Source organism: Magnolia sinica, chromosome 3 (genome assembly GCF_029962835.1).
Source record: "Magnolia sinica isolate HGM2019 chromosome 3, MsV1, whole genome shotgun sequence".
Classification (NCBI taxonomy): domain Eukaryota; kingdom Viridiplantae; phylum Streptophyta; class Magnoliopsida; order Magnoliales; family Magnoliaceae; genus Magnolia; species Magnolia sinica.
The window spans coordinates 127,393,264-127,406,921 of NC_080575.1; the positions used below are offsets into that span (position 1 = coordinate 127,393,264).

At 40.3% G+C, this 13,658-nt stretch overlaps 1 protein-coding gene and 1 long non-coding RNA gene across 3 annotated transcripts; one reads left to right on the plus strand and one right to left on the minus strand.

Moving 5' to 3' along the window:
- Positions 1-4,013: 4,013 nt before the first annotated feature.
- LOC131241239 (uncharacterized) lies at positions 4,014-4,753 on the plus strand. The gene is made up of 2 exons (XR_009168987.1): positions 4,014-4,150; positions 4,527-4,753. It is a non-coding gene; the product is annotated as an uncharacterized LOC131241239 (long non-coding RNA).
- Positions 4,532-12,858, minus strand: LOC131241238 (protein phosphatase 2C 51-like). 2 transcript variants are annotated; one of them, XM_058239978.1, is made up of 3 exons: positions 12,019-12,858; positions 6,020-6,125; positions 4,532-5,675 (listed from the first exon to the last, which is right to left on the minus strand). In XM_058239978.1, the coding sequence occupies exons 1-3, from the start codon at positions 12,841-12,843 to the stop codon at positions 5,368-5,370; spliced, it is 1,239 nt and encodes a 412-aa protein (XP_058095961.1). In that variant the 5' UTR covers positions 12,844-12,858; the 3' UTR covers positions 4,532-5,367. The 2 variants fall into 2 exon arrangements, with proteins under 2 accessions (XP_058095961.1, XP_058095962.1); XM_058239979.1 differs by lacking the exon at positions 4,532-5,675 and adding an exon at positions 5,757-5,916.
- Positions 12,859-13,658: the final 800 nt, after the last annotated feature.

Here is a 13,658-nt window from a genome sequence, read left to right on the forward strand (position 1 = left end):
TTACTTCTCTCTCTCTCTCTCCTTCTTTTTACTGAAAGGAAGGCTACTTTCAGTACGTGCAGACAGGGGATGAGAACACAGCAACTACAAGTGCCCCTTATGTGCCAACATGGCACACGTGTAAGAGACCCACAACGTTCATCAATCAATCAGGGCCAGCTCACTTGTGAGGTAGGCTGCACATGTACGTTGAATGTCTAGAGGCGCGGGCGTCTTTTGTAGGTTGTGATATGATAGAGGCATCTCTATCAGATTACGACGGGCCCCTCTTCCATCCATATATGTACATGGCATCTGGTCGTTGGATCAGGACCATCCACCTTGGGGAACTTGATGTAGATGGACCATCATCTGAACAAAAACGTCTGATTGTAACCGTCCAAGTCGTGGTGCTTTATGGACCAGGGGCAGCACTATGATCGACCGCAGTCTGCCCAGTGGGAGATGGAGAATGAACGGTGCAGATGATAATTAAATCACACCTCCATTAGAAGTGCTGTTATGCTGCTCACGTGACGTTTGTTTTACACAGTTCCCCTTCAATGTACTCGGGGCAAACATGCACGTGCCAATCTGGTGGGTTACTGCATAGATGGGCTGGATACCAAAGATTCGAGTTATTGGGCGAGGATGAGTTTTGCAGGATTCCTGTTCATATGGCTAACAGACTGAAATCTCCTTGCGTTTCTCGGTATGGCTTATAGACAGGGTGGGCCAACGAATCAAGGGTCCTAATCACTAGACAGCCCACGTCCAGTGAGAACTGACCTGTATAGTTCTTGGCCTGGTACTTAGCATTTCTTGTTCATGGATATGTGAGGTGAAAGGAAAACGTGACCCTGATCCATCCGTCAGCTGATGATGCAGGAAGTGGATCAAGCACGTTGCTGACGGACATGGGTCAATAAAATTTAGCATAATTCTTCGATCAAAATTTCATTAGAAATTGTAAATTGCTTATTGAGTGATTTCTGCACGTTTAAACATGTTAATAGATTTGTTAACTGATCAAAAATTCAGTTCGACATGTTGACAGATTAAATAGATAAGTCAAAATTCACAACATTTTTAATTTTAGCCTATGACGTTTTTGAGCCATTTTGATAGGTTGACCTACCAGGCCGTAGACAACGGAAAATTACACATTTTCTAATTTTATTTTCTTATTTAATTAAGACTATTTTTAGTACATTTTAGGATTTATTTAGGGTCATCTAACATGTTAAACATGTTTTTTTTTTTTTTTTTTTCCAGTATCAATCTATCAGTATATCAATTTACTTATCAATATATATATATATATAATAATTTTCTTATTTTCTCTTGTGAATTCAAAAGTGCCTTGAACCTTCAAGGTGCTTATTGATTGAGGAAGATAGTGATCAACCTCATCACATCATTTCCCCCATTAGTTGGTATCAAAGTGAGACTTTCTCCTCATATTTAAGGCTTCTAACGATGGGTCGGCTAACGTCTCCATTGACGGTGCTCTAGAGGATTTTCCTTTAACAGCAGCGGCTTCCGAAGAGGCGCAACGAGAGAATAGGTAAGTCATGCAAGGGCTGCAGGCTACCATTAATCATATGACGGAGACCCTAAGGCAACCCCATATTCGTGGCAATGATCCGCCCTCGATAGGTGCTAAAATGCGATGTCAGTAGTGAATCACAGGATCACGCCTGAGGAGGTGAGATCCAGTAATGTTGATGTTAATGACATGATCCTTCAACATTCAGGACAAGGTGATGATCAGGTAGATTAGGTATATGGAGAATTTAGGATGAAAATCGATCTTCCTATCTTCAATGACCAACTTTGCATTGAGAATTTTCTCGATTGGCGTCTAAAAGTCGAGCACTTCTTTGACTACATGGAAATCACTGAGGAGAAGAAGGTTAGACTTGTGGCTTACAAGTTGAAGGGTGAAGCTTCAGCTTGGCAGGAGTAACTTCAACTCGAGTAGACGAGACAAATGAAGGCGCCAATCCACATGGGGCTACAGATGAAACAGTTGTTACGCGCGATTCCTCCTTAGCGATTACAACAAGGTATTGTTCTAACAAAACCAAAATTGTTGGCAGAATATCCTATCAATGATGTGTTGTGTAGAGAAATCATATTGTTTGTCAGTGAGAAGCGAAGATAGCCAATCGACGATGGGTTATGCTGAGAAATTCCATTGTTTGTCAGCAAGAAGTGGCCTAGTTGAAACATAGTCACAACAAGCTGTCGGATTCGTTGGTGACGTACATGTGGTCCCTATGGAGACAAAAAACTAACCAAATACTTTGGAAGCGGATGAGGAACATTTCTTAACCAAACAGGATTTCGTCAAACAATCTGAGGAGATGGAAGATGTAGATACATTAGTTGAAAGGGACAAAGATGTGGAGCCCGTGAACATTCCAAAGGATTTGAAACTAAAGTTACACGAATTCAAGACAATTTTGTTCGATAAACTCCTTAAGGAATTGCATTCCACATGAGATCTATAAAACTACATTGATCTTATCTTCGGGACAAGTTTTCTTAATTGCATGTGTTATCAGAAAAAATGTGAGATCTAGTAGACATAAAATGAGAAATTGATCCATAAGGGTCAAGTCAAGGACAGCATGAATATATGTGATGTGTCAGCGCAAGAGTTTAACGTCAAGTACAAGGAAGATGCTAACAAACATTGGTGCCAGGAAATGTTTTAAGTATATAATAATGTGTTAGTTTACTTGCACAAGGAAAAGTTTCCGACTGTAACTCATAACAGGTTGATGAATAAGAAGATAAGCCATGTTCTAATCCTTAAGAAAATCAATAATAACGCCTTTACTCTTAATCTTTTAAAGAGTATGGAGATCTCATGAACTGTCAATGTAGCGGACCATTATAAGTAATATGAATCAAGTCCACTGAAGAACTCAAGAAAATTGAACACGTGTCATGAATTAAACTAAGGACAAATCTTTTTTCAAGTAAAAGAATTTGATGCAGGACGGATTAAGCACTTTCCTAATGCACATGGACCAAAAAAAGCCCAAGGAGAATTCAACAAAATTTAGTATAATTTGACTAGTTGATGGATCGAAATTCTAAATTACTTGCTAGCTTATTTTCGTTAGTTTAGATAGGACGACAAATCTATCAACAGGTCGAAATTTACAGAATTTATAGTTTTAGCCTCTAGACACCATTTTAATAAGCTAGCATATAGTGAAAAATTACATGTTTTTTTAAATTTATTTCTTTATTTAATTATGACTCTTTTGATTATGATTTAGACTTTGTTTAGAATTATTTAAACATATTCAACTCATTTTTTAAAGTATAAATCTATCGATCTATTAGGCCGTTTATCAATTTTTTTAATAAAAGTTCTTATCTTTTCTTATAGATTCGATTAATCAAGAAACATATTGTTAATTTAAAAATGCCTCATGAATTCAAGGGGTTTAACTATCAAGGAAGATCACTCGACCTCATCTAGTCCTTCCCTGCGACAGCTGATCGGTCCACCCAAGCAACGTTCACAGATTGGGTAATACGAAATCCATCCTTGTCTAGGTGGACCAATCATCACTAGCAGAAATCGCCCATAGGTCTTGTACGGCCACGTATGGACTTGCGTGCACGACTGGTCTTGCATGCATCTCCATACTAGATTGTCCATCGTGGCCCACATGCACCGTTCTTTAGGAGATTGCAGAGGCCCATCTGGTGGGTGCTGACGTGGATGCACTGCCCCAAAAATCATACAGAACAGATAATAGTACTGATCGGAGACCTTGAATGTGGACCGCTGGCATTTTTAAGCCTATCTGATTGCCACTGGTAGGTCCACAATAATCTGCTCAGCACTAACTTTTGGACCATCCATCATCTACAGTAATGTCGAGCAGATGGACAGTCCTGATCAGGACCATCACGGCATGTGGGCCCCACTAGGCAATGCCTGCTGAAAAAAAAGGGGTGCCCACTTGTCAGCAGTGCCAAAATGTAAGTAGCTTTGAGATTATCATTTTCTAACCGTTCATTCTCCACAAATGTGCGTCCCACCTCATGAGTGGCCACCAGCCCGCCGTGGTTTTTGGGCTAGATCTCATCCACCATGTGGACCACCTGATGAACCATTCAGACCTTGGATTCTACATGCAAAGTGATGTGCCAGAAGGTCACCGGCTCGCTCGGTGAATCAAATCCATTACCAAATGGCTCGAACCAAGGAACCATATTTGTCTGCCGTACGATGGCAACCCCAACCATTCATCTCAAACTGTCCAAATCATAGGGCCCATTTTGGATGGAGAACTAGCATAACAGTCAAATCAACGGCTACCAAATTAACGATTAAAGTGAAATGTCCGCTTCAGAATTCAAATTCACGGCCAAGATCGTTGCATCTTTGCGAATTTTGAACTTAGGCTCCCTCCAAAGTAAGCCCCACATTTTGGACGGTGGATGTATGTTAGTGCAATGTGTACGGTGGATGAGACACCACAGATCAGGAAACTATCACCGTGGCCCACCCCAAGAGAAATAAGGCAAATATAACTTCAATACATGCATGCATGCTTTGTCTATGTTTATAGGTCTAGTGGTTTGTAAATATAACTATAAAATGCAGTGTCTTTTGGTTATGGCTTTCTTTGGCTTAGCTTAGGGGTAACTTGCTTTCGCACATGTGACAAGAGTGTCCAAGATCCAAACCGTTCATCACGAAGGACATACGTTTGATGCCCCATATCCCAACAATCACACCGATCTTCCAATCATAACCATCAGTTTTGATGGCAGGCAAGTTATTTGATACTCTGGCAAGTATGATACTTGATATGCAGGAACTCATAAATTGTAAACACGCATAGATTATCAAACTAAACCGGCTAAAATGTGGAACCCACTGGTGCTAAGTCATGTACCAAAATCATATTAGTTGAGTAATTCTAACCTCTCTGATTGGTGGATACTTATTTAATAAAATAGGACCATTGGATATTTTTCATTGATAGCAGTCCAATAAATCCCCATCAATCTGATAGTGAGAAAATCAAATAATCATATTATCTGGTCCATGATTAATCTAAACTAGGACCCATATTTTGAGCAGTTTAATTTGAATTAAACCTAACCACTTATGCAAATTTTAAGTAATTTCCAAGTACCTGTGTATCATCCATCACACCATGCTAGAGTATCAAAGTTTTTCACTTCAAGGAGATGGTTGCGAAGATATGGGCCATCCATGGAAGTCTGACCTAATGATCAGTTCAGATCTCACGGACATGCTCTCCATGTGTGGGAAAAGAGAGATACTGATGAGCTGAGCTAAGCAAAAGAAAGTGATCCAAACCTTTTAGATTTTTCTCTGGTAATCTATTTAAGGAAAGATCTGTTTCGGCTCCTTAGATCGACCACCACGACGCTGATGTTGTCCCCACTCCCTCGACCCACTGCTAACTCTACCAGCATCGATGCCGCCTGGACTGGCCCACCTACTTTTTCTCTCTCCTTCTTTGAAGATCGTTTGATGAGGTATCGCCATACAACACTACACGCAGTCTCGTTTGAGATGACGTCCCATAAACCATCGCTGGCCAATATCATGAACTCATCCATTTCCGTCCGTTCGATCACAACTACATCTGGATTCGGAATGACGTATGGTTTCAGGTAATGATCCCCTGCATTGTATGTTTGTTAGGATGATAGGAAAATTAAGAATTTTTTGCGATCATGGGACGTGTGTGTAAGATCTAGGCCAGTCATCATGCATGCACTACGATGTCCATATGCTTATCCGGTGGCCCACTTGTGTACATTTGAATGTAGATCTTAGCCACCAATTTCACTATAGACATGGCCGATCCACTCGATGAACATACCAGCCTGAGCTAGCTGGAGAACAATAATGAGGTGGCCCACCTGATGAACGATGCAAATCTTTCAAATGTAGCTACTTTTATATTGAGTAAAAAAAAAAATGAAGTGTATACACTGATTGTTTGGTGTATAGCCATTTACGTACCTATGGACCTAGAAGTAGCAAGTACTCCCAAGACGCGTGGACCATCCCAGCAGATGACCCTACCACCGGCGGCTTCGATCCTTTCCAACTCATCTGGCCTGTTGGGCTATACAAGAGAAAGGCCCACATCAAACTCAAATAAATACGAGAAATGTTCACACAGAACCTTCAACGTCCAGTGCTTTCTTTCTGGCCAACGTGTCACTTATCAATCAAACCAGCCGTGTATAAATGGTGGGACGCATCATAATCAACTGGAAATCAGGATGGTACATTCATCAATCAGGTCACACTGTTGAAATCAATAGACGGCTGATGGTCCGAATGAATTTGTGTATGGTTCACTAATGAGTTTGCTCCACCATTTCCAAACACCCCACTGAGGACCTGAAAAATGCTGTATGCTGAGGTTCCCATGCAGCATTGTATGTGAACATTTCTCATTGGATATATCCCAAAAGACCCAGTTATTGATTTGAATCCGCCATTATGTGTGGCCCATGGCTGTCCATGCTTAAAGATAGCTTTGATTAGGGGAGTAAGAAAGATGTAATTAAGATTTCGTAAATGATAATTTATAAATATTTGAGTAAGACGTGTATATAAGATGTTATAATTCATAATAATTTTACTCTCTCTTTTTTTTTAATTTTTAAATTTTTTTTTTTTAAGTTCCTTTCTTATTGACTTGGAAAGAATTTGCTTTTTGCAAAATTTTCCAATGAAAACCAAAGACGTGTGTCTAAAATGAAATGATAGAAATTGTTAATTTTATAATGTACAAGTTGAGTTTCTTTCTTTTAAAAAAAAAAAAAATGTTATCTACAATTTTTTAATTGCTATCTTATATGCAATTCAACTAAATACCACCCAACCTAAAAAACTATTTGGATTCATGGAAAGCATAACATGTAAATAATATTTCTCATGAAACCGTACTTTCAAGATATTGTGGGAAAGGAAACATTGCTTTCCTCATTTGTTTTTCAATGAGAGATTCTCCTGAAATTTCGTGATCCATTTTCAAATTCGTTGTGGCAAAATAAAACATTTTTTAGGAGAAATTTTCTAAGTGGTTACCAGCATTTGCTGGATTAGCACGTGGCACATGCTGGGTATTTGAAAATCGTTAATGAACATGGGGCATACACGGCACATTTAAGTTCTCAAAGCTGAATTGTGGAACCCCTTACATATGTGAGGTGCTTGAAGCTATTCATTGGCATATCAAAAGGTGATTAGTAATTTTCCTGTTGAAAAATCCCTAACCGCATGATACCATTAACTTGATTAGTTAGGGCTCTTATATTTCTTTTTACTTATTTACCAAAGAGAAACTAGAATTCCCAAAAGTAGGCTAGATTCTCATGTTGTCCTGTCAAGATAATTCATTTTGAGGCATTGGCAATCCAACACAGACGGCACGATGGATGGCAAAAATTCAATGTGGATCAACCATTCAATGGATGACAAAAGTTCAATGTGGACCAATTAAAAAATGAACCATCCATTTTCTTGATCATCCAATCATGGACAATCAATAATTCAGGTTGATGATATTAACCTATTGGATCTAGGTCAATGATCTAACCTTTTGTGGTATAATTGACCTAGACCAACCTCTTCTCACATTTGATTAAATGGTTAAGGTGGTCCGATCAAAGTGATTCTTGAGAGGCACAAACAGTACATATCAATGATTGATTAGACATTTTATGGTGTAATCAAGTGGTATACCATCCATTTTATTTCAACTGATTGGATGGTTAGGATCATCGATTCTTCAAGAGGAATGTGCAACCAAATGTAGGACCCACATGGGCTGTCTAGATTGATGATGTGCCCTTTCAAGTTTGATCAATCAACCACAGCGATTCTAGAATGACCTTATTCAAGTGATTATCTGAGAGTACTCATGGTAAAATAAAGGCAAGAACCCCATGATGGATGGTCCATTTGAATGGTCTAACGTTTTATATTATTATATTGTAAACCCGGTGTACCTTACCATAGCCATTGATCAATCCAACATGTAGAATCGCCCGATGATTGAAGAGATTATTAAAGAGTCATGGGAAAAGAAAGGCAAGACCCACAGAGAAGATGGCCCATATCAACGGTCAAAACTTCTATATTACAGTAAACCTGGAACATCCATTTTCTTGGTCATCATTCTGATGGTTAGGGTTGTCTGATCAACGATGGTTAGGTAGTCTGATTGTAGTCTCAAGACACATGTATAAGATAGACAGACTATATAAAAAATTAGACGTTTTCTAGTATAATTAATCTAGTTAATATATGTTTCCACCGTTGATTGGATGGTTATAATCACTTAATCAAAGTGATTCCTGAGAGTTATGGTCAATCAAAAGTTGGGCCACCATGATAGGAGGCTCTGATAATTTCAAATCAATTATCAGAACTTTTTTTTTTTGGCCTTTTCTTCGTTACCAACAAAACCTTTTTAAGTGTAACTAATTCAGTTAGCCTTTCCTTGGCAATTGATTGAATGGTATAATCATGTGATGATCAAAGTGATGCTTGGGAGTTATGGTTAACAAAGGTGAGGCCTAGGGACCTAGATGATAGATGGTCCAGATCAATGGTCGGGTCTTTCTAGTATAATCGTTACAGTCCATCAATTTTCCTGGATAGTTAGAATTGGTCAACCAAAGGTGACGTCTAACGTCTACATGATAGGAAGTCCATATCAAAGATCAAACCTTTTTAGAAGTGATTGATAAAATCAAACGTGGGGTCCACATGATAGAAAGTCCATATCAATTGTCAAAACATTTTTATATAAATAATGCATATAGTTCATTTTCCTTGACATTAGTCAGATGTTGGGCTAGCAAACGGGTGGGCCTGTGGTTGGGTCAGGCTTGGATTTTGAAGTAGTCAGACTGGGCCTACTCAAATATTGATTTTGGGGGCCCAAGGCCAGCCCATAGCTAGCACTAAGCAGATGGCTACAATCACCCCTTGAATCACTTGACCGAAGTGCTTCCAGAGAGTTATGGTTTATCAAAGGTTGTGCCTACATTATAGATGGTCCATATCAATGATCAAAACTTCTCCTGCACCATCCATTTTCCTAGCCATCAATCGGATAATTAAGATCATTTGATCGATTTGGATCTTGAGTGTTAGTTAATAAATGGCTATGATCTTATACTTTTCATATAATCAATCTGGAAATTAATTCCATTTTCATTACTATTGATAGGTGGTTAGAACCAGTTAATCAAAGTGATGCTTGATAGTTATATATTGTCAACAAAGATCAGTCCTCTTGTCCATTATAATCAACCCCAATAATCTATTTCCTAACCACTGAACTGACAGTAAGAACGTCCTAGTTAGAATCACCCTATAAAGTTGATTCTTGAGAGTCATGGTTGATGTGATGTGGGTTCCACATGATCTATGGTGGAAATAAATGATCATACCATTCCCAATATAATCAATCTCACGCATTAATTAGATGGTTAGAATTGTCTGATCAAAGTGGTCCTCAAAAGACTTACACAAAACGATGTGGGCTCCATAACAAACAGTTCAGATCAAATGACCAAACCATTTCTAGTATAAGCAATTTTGACCATCCATTTTGTTGGTCATTGATCAGATGGTTAGGATGACATGCACATCAAATGTTCTCTTAAGTCGAAAAAAAAAAAAGACAAACCAAATTGCATTTTGTATTGGACCCGCCAAACAAACATTAATTGAGACCAAATTGAAATATGATCACAGACAAGGCAAACAGACTAAATGCAATTAAGGATCAACTTCCAAATGCAAAGTTGTCAAATATATTTGAAACTCAAATACATTTTGACACAATTGCACATCTAAATGCATAATCCGCAGGCAAATTATATGAGGGGAGAGCAAAATCAATGACAGGTTGTTTTATGATAGCGTCACATAATGCATTTAAGAGTGTAAAATGTGGGCAAAAACAACGATATGTCATTTTGTGGGTAACGCGGCATAAACCATTAAAATGTAAAGTGTGGCCGACCCACGTAGACGGTGAGGACCTGTCGTTTTGCAGCCAGCACTGTACAATGCCATTAACATGCGAAAGCATGTGCCGCCTTGTTGTTTTGCGGCTAGCGCTGCGCAATACCAATAAAATGGGAAAGCATGCATCGCCGGAAAAGCACAAATGGCAGGAAAATGATGGTGCACACAAAATGGGAATGATGGGGAATGGTCCATTTTTGCCGGCGCATTCCACAAACGGCCATCTTTTTTAGATGTGCTGGCGTGGGCCCAGCTATCCCCCAAAAAGGATATTCCATGGCATTTTCTTCCAAATGGAAGATTAAGAACTTTTATCCCTTCACAATGGCAAGTATTTAGAAGATTTATTCCCAAAATAGACCCATTGCAACAACATTAAGGTATTTAATTTCATTGATCACTGATCACCTGCCTATCTATTTATCTGTGTGTATGGAAAATTTCACCTAGGAATTGGTTCTCAAAGGAATCTGTGGGAACACTTCCACAACTCATCCTCCATGTTGTGTGTTTGCAATCTAGGCCATGCAAAAAATGAAGCTGTTTTGAAACTCAGGTAGGCCAAGTGAAAGCACACTTTGTTCCTTTTCCTTGTGGCTAACCTAAGTTTTGAATTTAGCTAATTTATAGGCCTAGGGGTTTCATGAGGTAACACATCTGATGGACGGATTAAATTTTATACATACATGATGAGTTCTCATACAGATTATTTGCGGACCGGTTTTAGGAGGTCATTATCATATGTGTGTGTTAATGATCCCTTGGGAGAATTCGGATCCTGCTTGCTACAAACAGGAGATTTCTGTTTGTTACAATCTGATTAAGCCACATCATCACACTGCATTTAATGCAGTAGTGCCGATAACGTTAGCGATGACATGAAACAATCAGAATGAAGGAAAACATGAATTTTCTGTTTGTAGCATGGAGACTCTCTCTCTCTCTCTCTCTCTCTCTCTCTCTATATATATATATATAGAGAGAGAGAGAGAGAGAGAGAGAGAGAGAGAGAGAGTCTTTCAGAATGATCTGACATACCTGAATGGATCTATAGCCAACCTTGCACATAAGACCAAGGTGTGTGTATACAACATCTAAGCTGTCAAAATGGTTAGAATTGCCTTGAAGATCATTGCCTGCGTTAATCCGGATGATCCACTCATCATGTAATCACACATGTAATTTGAACCAATCCATTGGTAATCCATTAATTTCCAGCGTGGCCCACCTGATGAATCCTTTTTGTGGAAAATGATCTTCAAGGTGGGATTAACCATTTCAACAGCTGTGATGTCATATCCATGTGATCCATTAGCCATATGTGCAAGTTATACGGTGCATCGATATGTATATGATCATTTCTCATTTCTAATGTGTCCATGATCCATCCCTACCCATCAGATTCCAAATACCATTTACTAGCATCAGAATTTATTTAGTTTTTTTTAAAGATTTCAAATACTATATATCTTGAGCATGACGCTGATTATTCCCAAAATCCCCTCATCTATCAGCCTGAAAATGACGGTTTAGATGCAAGCAGCTTGAAAATTTGCAACCGCCCTATTCATACCCTTCATTCTCAAAACAGCAAAGATGGTTTCCCATGCATCTCTTTCCACTTTGACTTGCACATGAGAAATGCTAGGCCAGTTCGCATGGAAATAAATTGAAAAGACAATCCAGCACACATGCATGCAAGATCCCAGCCATTCATCAGGTGAACATGCCCTGACCTGGGACAAACAGATAGGTCTCCTCTTAAAATGGGCCAAATATGGACAGCTAGCAATTTCCTACATCCAAGGTCACGTGTCACTCACATGATGACTAGATCAGACTTTCTTGGACGATGATCCACCCCCAATAAACGGCCAGGATCTCGTGCATGTATTCCAGATGGACACATGCACCAACAACATACAATACAAAAAGAGAATGAGAAATTCAAGAAGGAATACCTTATGATCATTCGACAACGGGATAACCTGCCTTCCCCGTGATAAAACTGCTCTCGAATCCCCGCAATTAGCCACAATCAAGTAGCGTGGGCCCACTACTGCAACCACAGCCGTCGATCCGACCATCATCTCCTCATCCTCCACCACCTGGGCCCTCACCTCATTATCCATCTTCAGGAAACAAGCCTCCATCACCTCCTCCCAACGCATCGAACCGCAGTGGGCCCACCGTCTCTGCATCTCGAAAAGAAGCAAATGATGGAGACGGGCCGCGCAGGCCTCCGCCACTGCGCTCCCGCCGTGCCCGTCATACACGCCGAAGAAATCATGATCTGGACCGATGAAATGTGGGGCCAGTGTCAGGGTATCTTCCATCTCCCTCCGCCTGCCGCAGACCGAAGTGCCCCCGTGAGACGGGAGCTGATCATTATCATTGCTGTTGGCTCCAGGGCCCACAGTTATCCTATAATCCCTGCCGTTGATTGCTTCGACGAGTAAAGAAGATGAAGAAGCAGGTATCATTGGTTGCAGATGGACATTTTCCTCTCTTCTCCTCTTGGGTCCGGGACTCCCACCCTGACCGTCGGATTTCTGATTCTTTATTGTCCCGGCGATTTTCAACCGTCGGACCTTCAATCTGTGTTCGCGGGCGGATTTAGCTCTCAGGGCGGAATTGGACATCTCCATATCGACGGGCTTTGGTTGATAGGAGCTGCTGCTGCTGCTGCTTCTCTCATTCATGCAAGAAATACGTGAGAGAAGGGGAGTAACAGCAAGTCTGATGTTTTGGACTTTCACCTGCCATTTCCCGCAAATGGATGCCATCTACTGGTAACGCATCTCTACGTGCTCCTTTCACGGAGAGACGTGGACGGCTCAGATTCGATCTTGACAGACGTGGCGTTTGCCTTTGTTTCCCGCCTCCTCGGTGTCCTCTTCGAGTTCGTTTTGCCTCTATCGAGACTCAAGAGTCCACTGTCTGTTGCCTACAGTGGGGTCTACATGCTTAGTTTTCTGATGATCTGAACCGTTTATGATGTGTAATCTATGCTGTGCAGTGCAATATCCACCGTAGGAAAATAAATCTGAAAAGACGATTTTCATCATCATATCTAATGGATCTCGTTCAATTATAGAGATCAAAGGTTGGATCGTTACTGAAGCGTGACTATGGGATTAATAGAGTTTTTTTAATTGGACCGTCGAGTATATGGACGGTTCAAATCATCTGACAAATTTAGCATGTGGGCCCCTGCAGGTGGCGACACACAGCGGAATTTGAGTCGCGACAGAAGCAAAATGAACTCTTTCCTTCTGAGAGTGCAGAGGGGAGTAGTGTGGGCCCCACAGCAGGGGTTTCGGCGCGGAGGCTCGGCCGGTAGTGGCGCGAGGCTCTCGACTCTCTCGTTTTAGTCTGATTTTTGTTAATATGCGAGAAGAGTGGGAAAGAGAAAAAGGAGGTATGTGAATTTTGACATGCATCTCCGTTTCTCCTCGGAAACATGTTTCGTGCGTAGGAAATCTGAGTAATATAAAAGATGGATCAGTTCATGAAGAACGTATTTCTCGAAAATCAGTCCGATTATGATATCTAGGTGGGCCAAAATACTCATGGGTAAAAACAACGGTTTTCATTGATT

Bases quoted from the DNA above. Each gene is read 5' to 3' on its own strand.
- LOC131241238 (XM_058239978.1), bottom strand. From the start codon at position 12,843: ATGGCATCCATTTGCGGGAAATGGCAGGTGAAAGTCCAAAACATCAGA. The intron at 6,126-12,018 runs GTATTCCTTCTT...TCTCTTGTATAG, and splicing joins CGTTGTCGAATGATCATAAG to CCCAACAGGCCAGATGAGTT. The intron at 5,676-6,019 runs GTACGTAAATGG...CATACAATGCAG, and splicing joins TGCTACTTCTAGGTCCATAG to GGGATCATTACCTGAAACCA.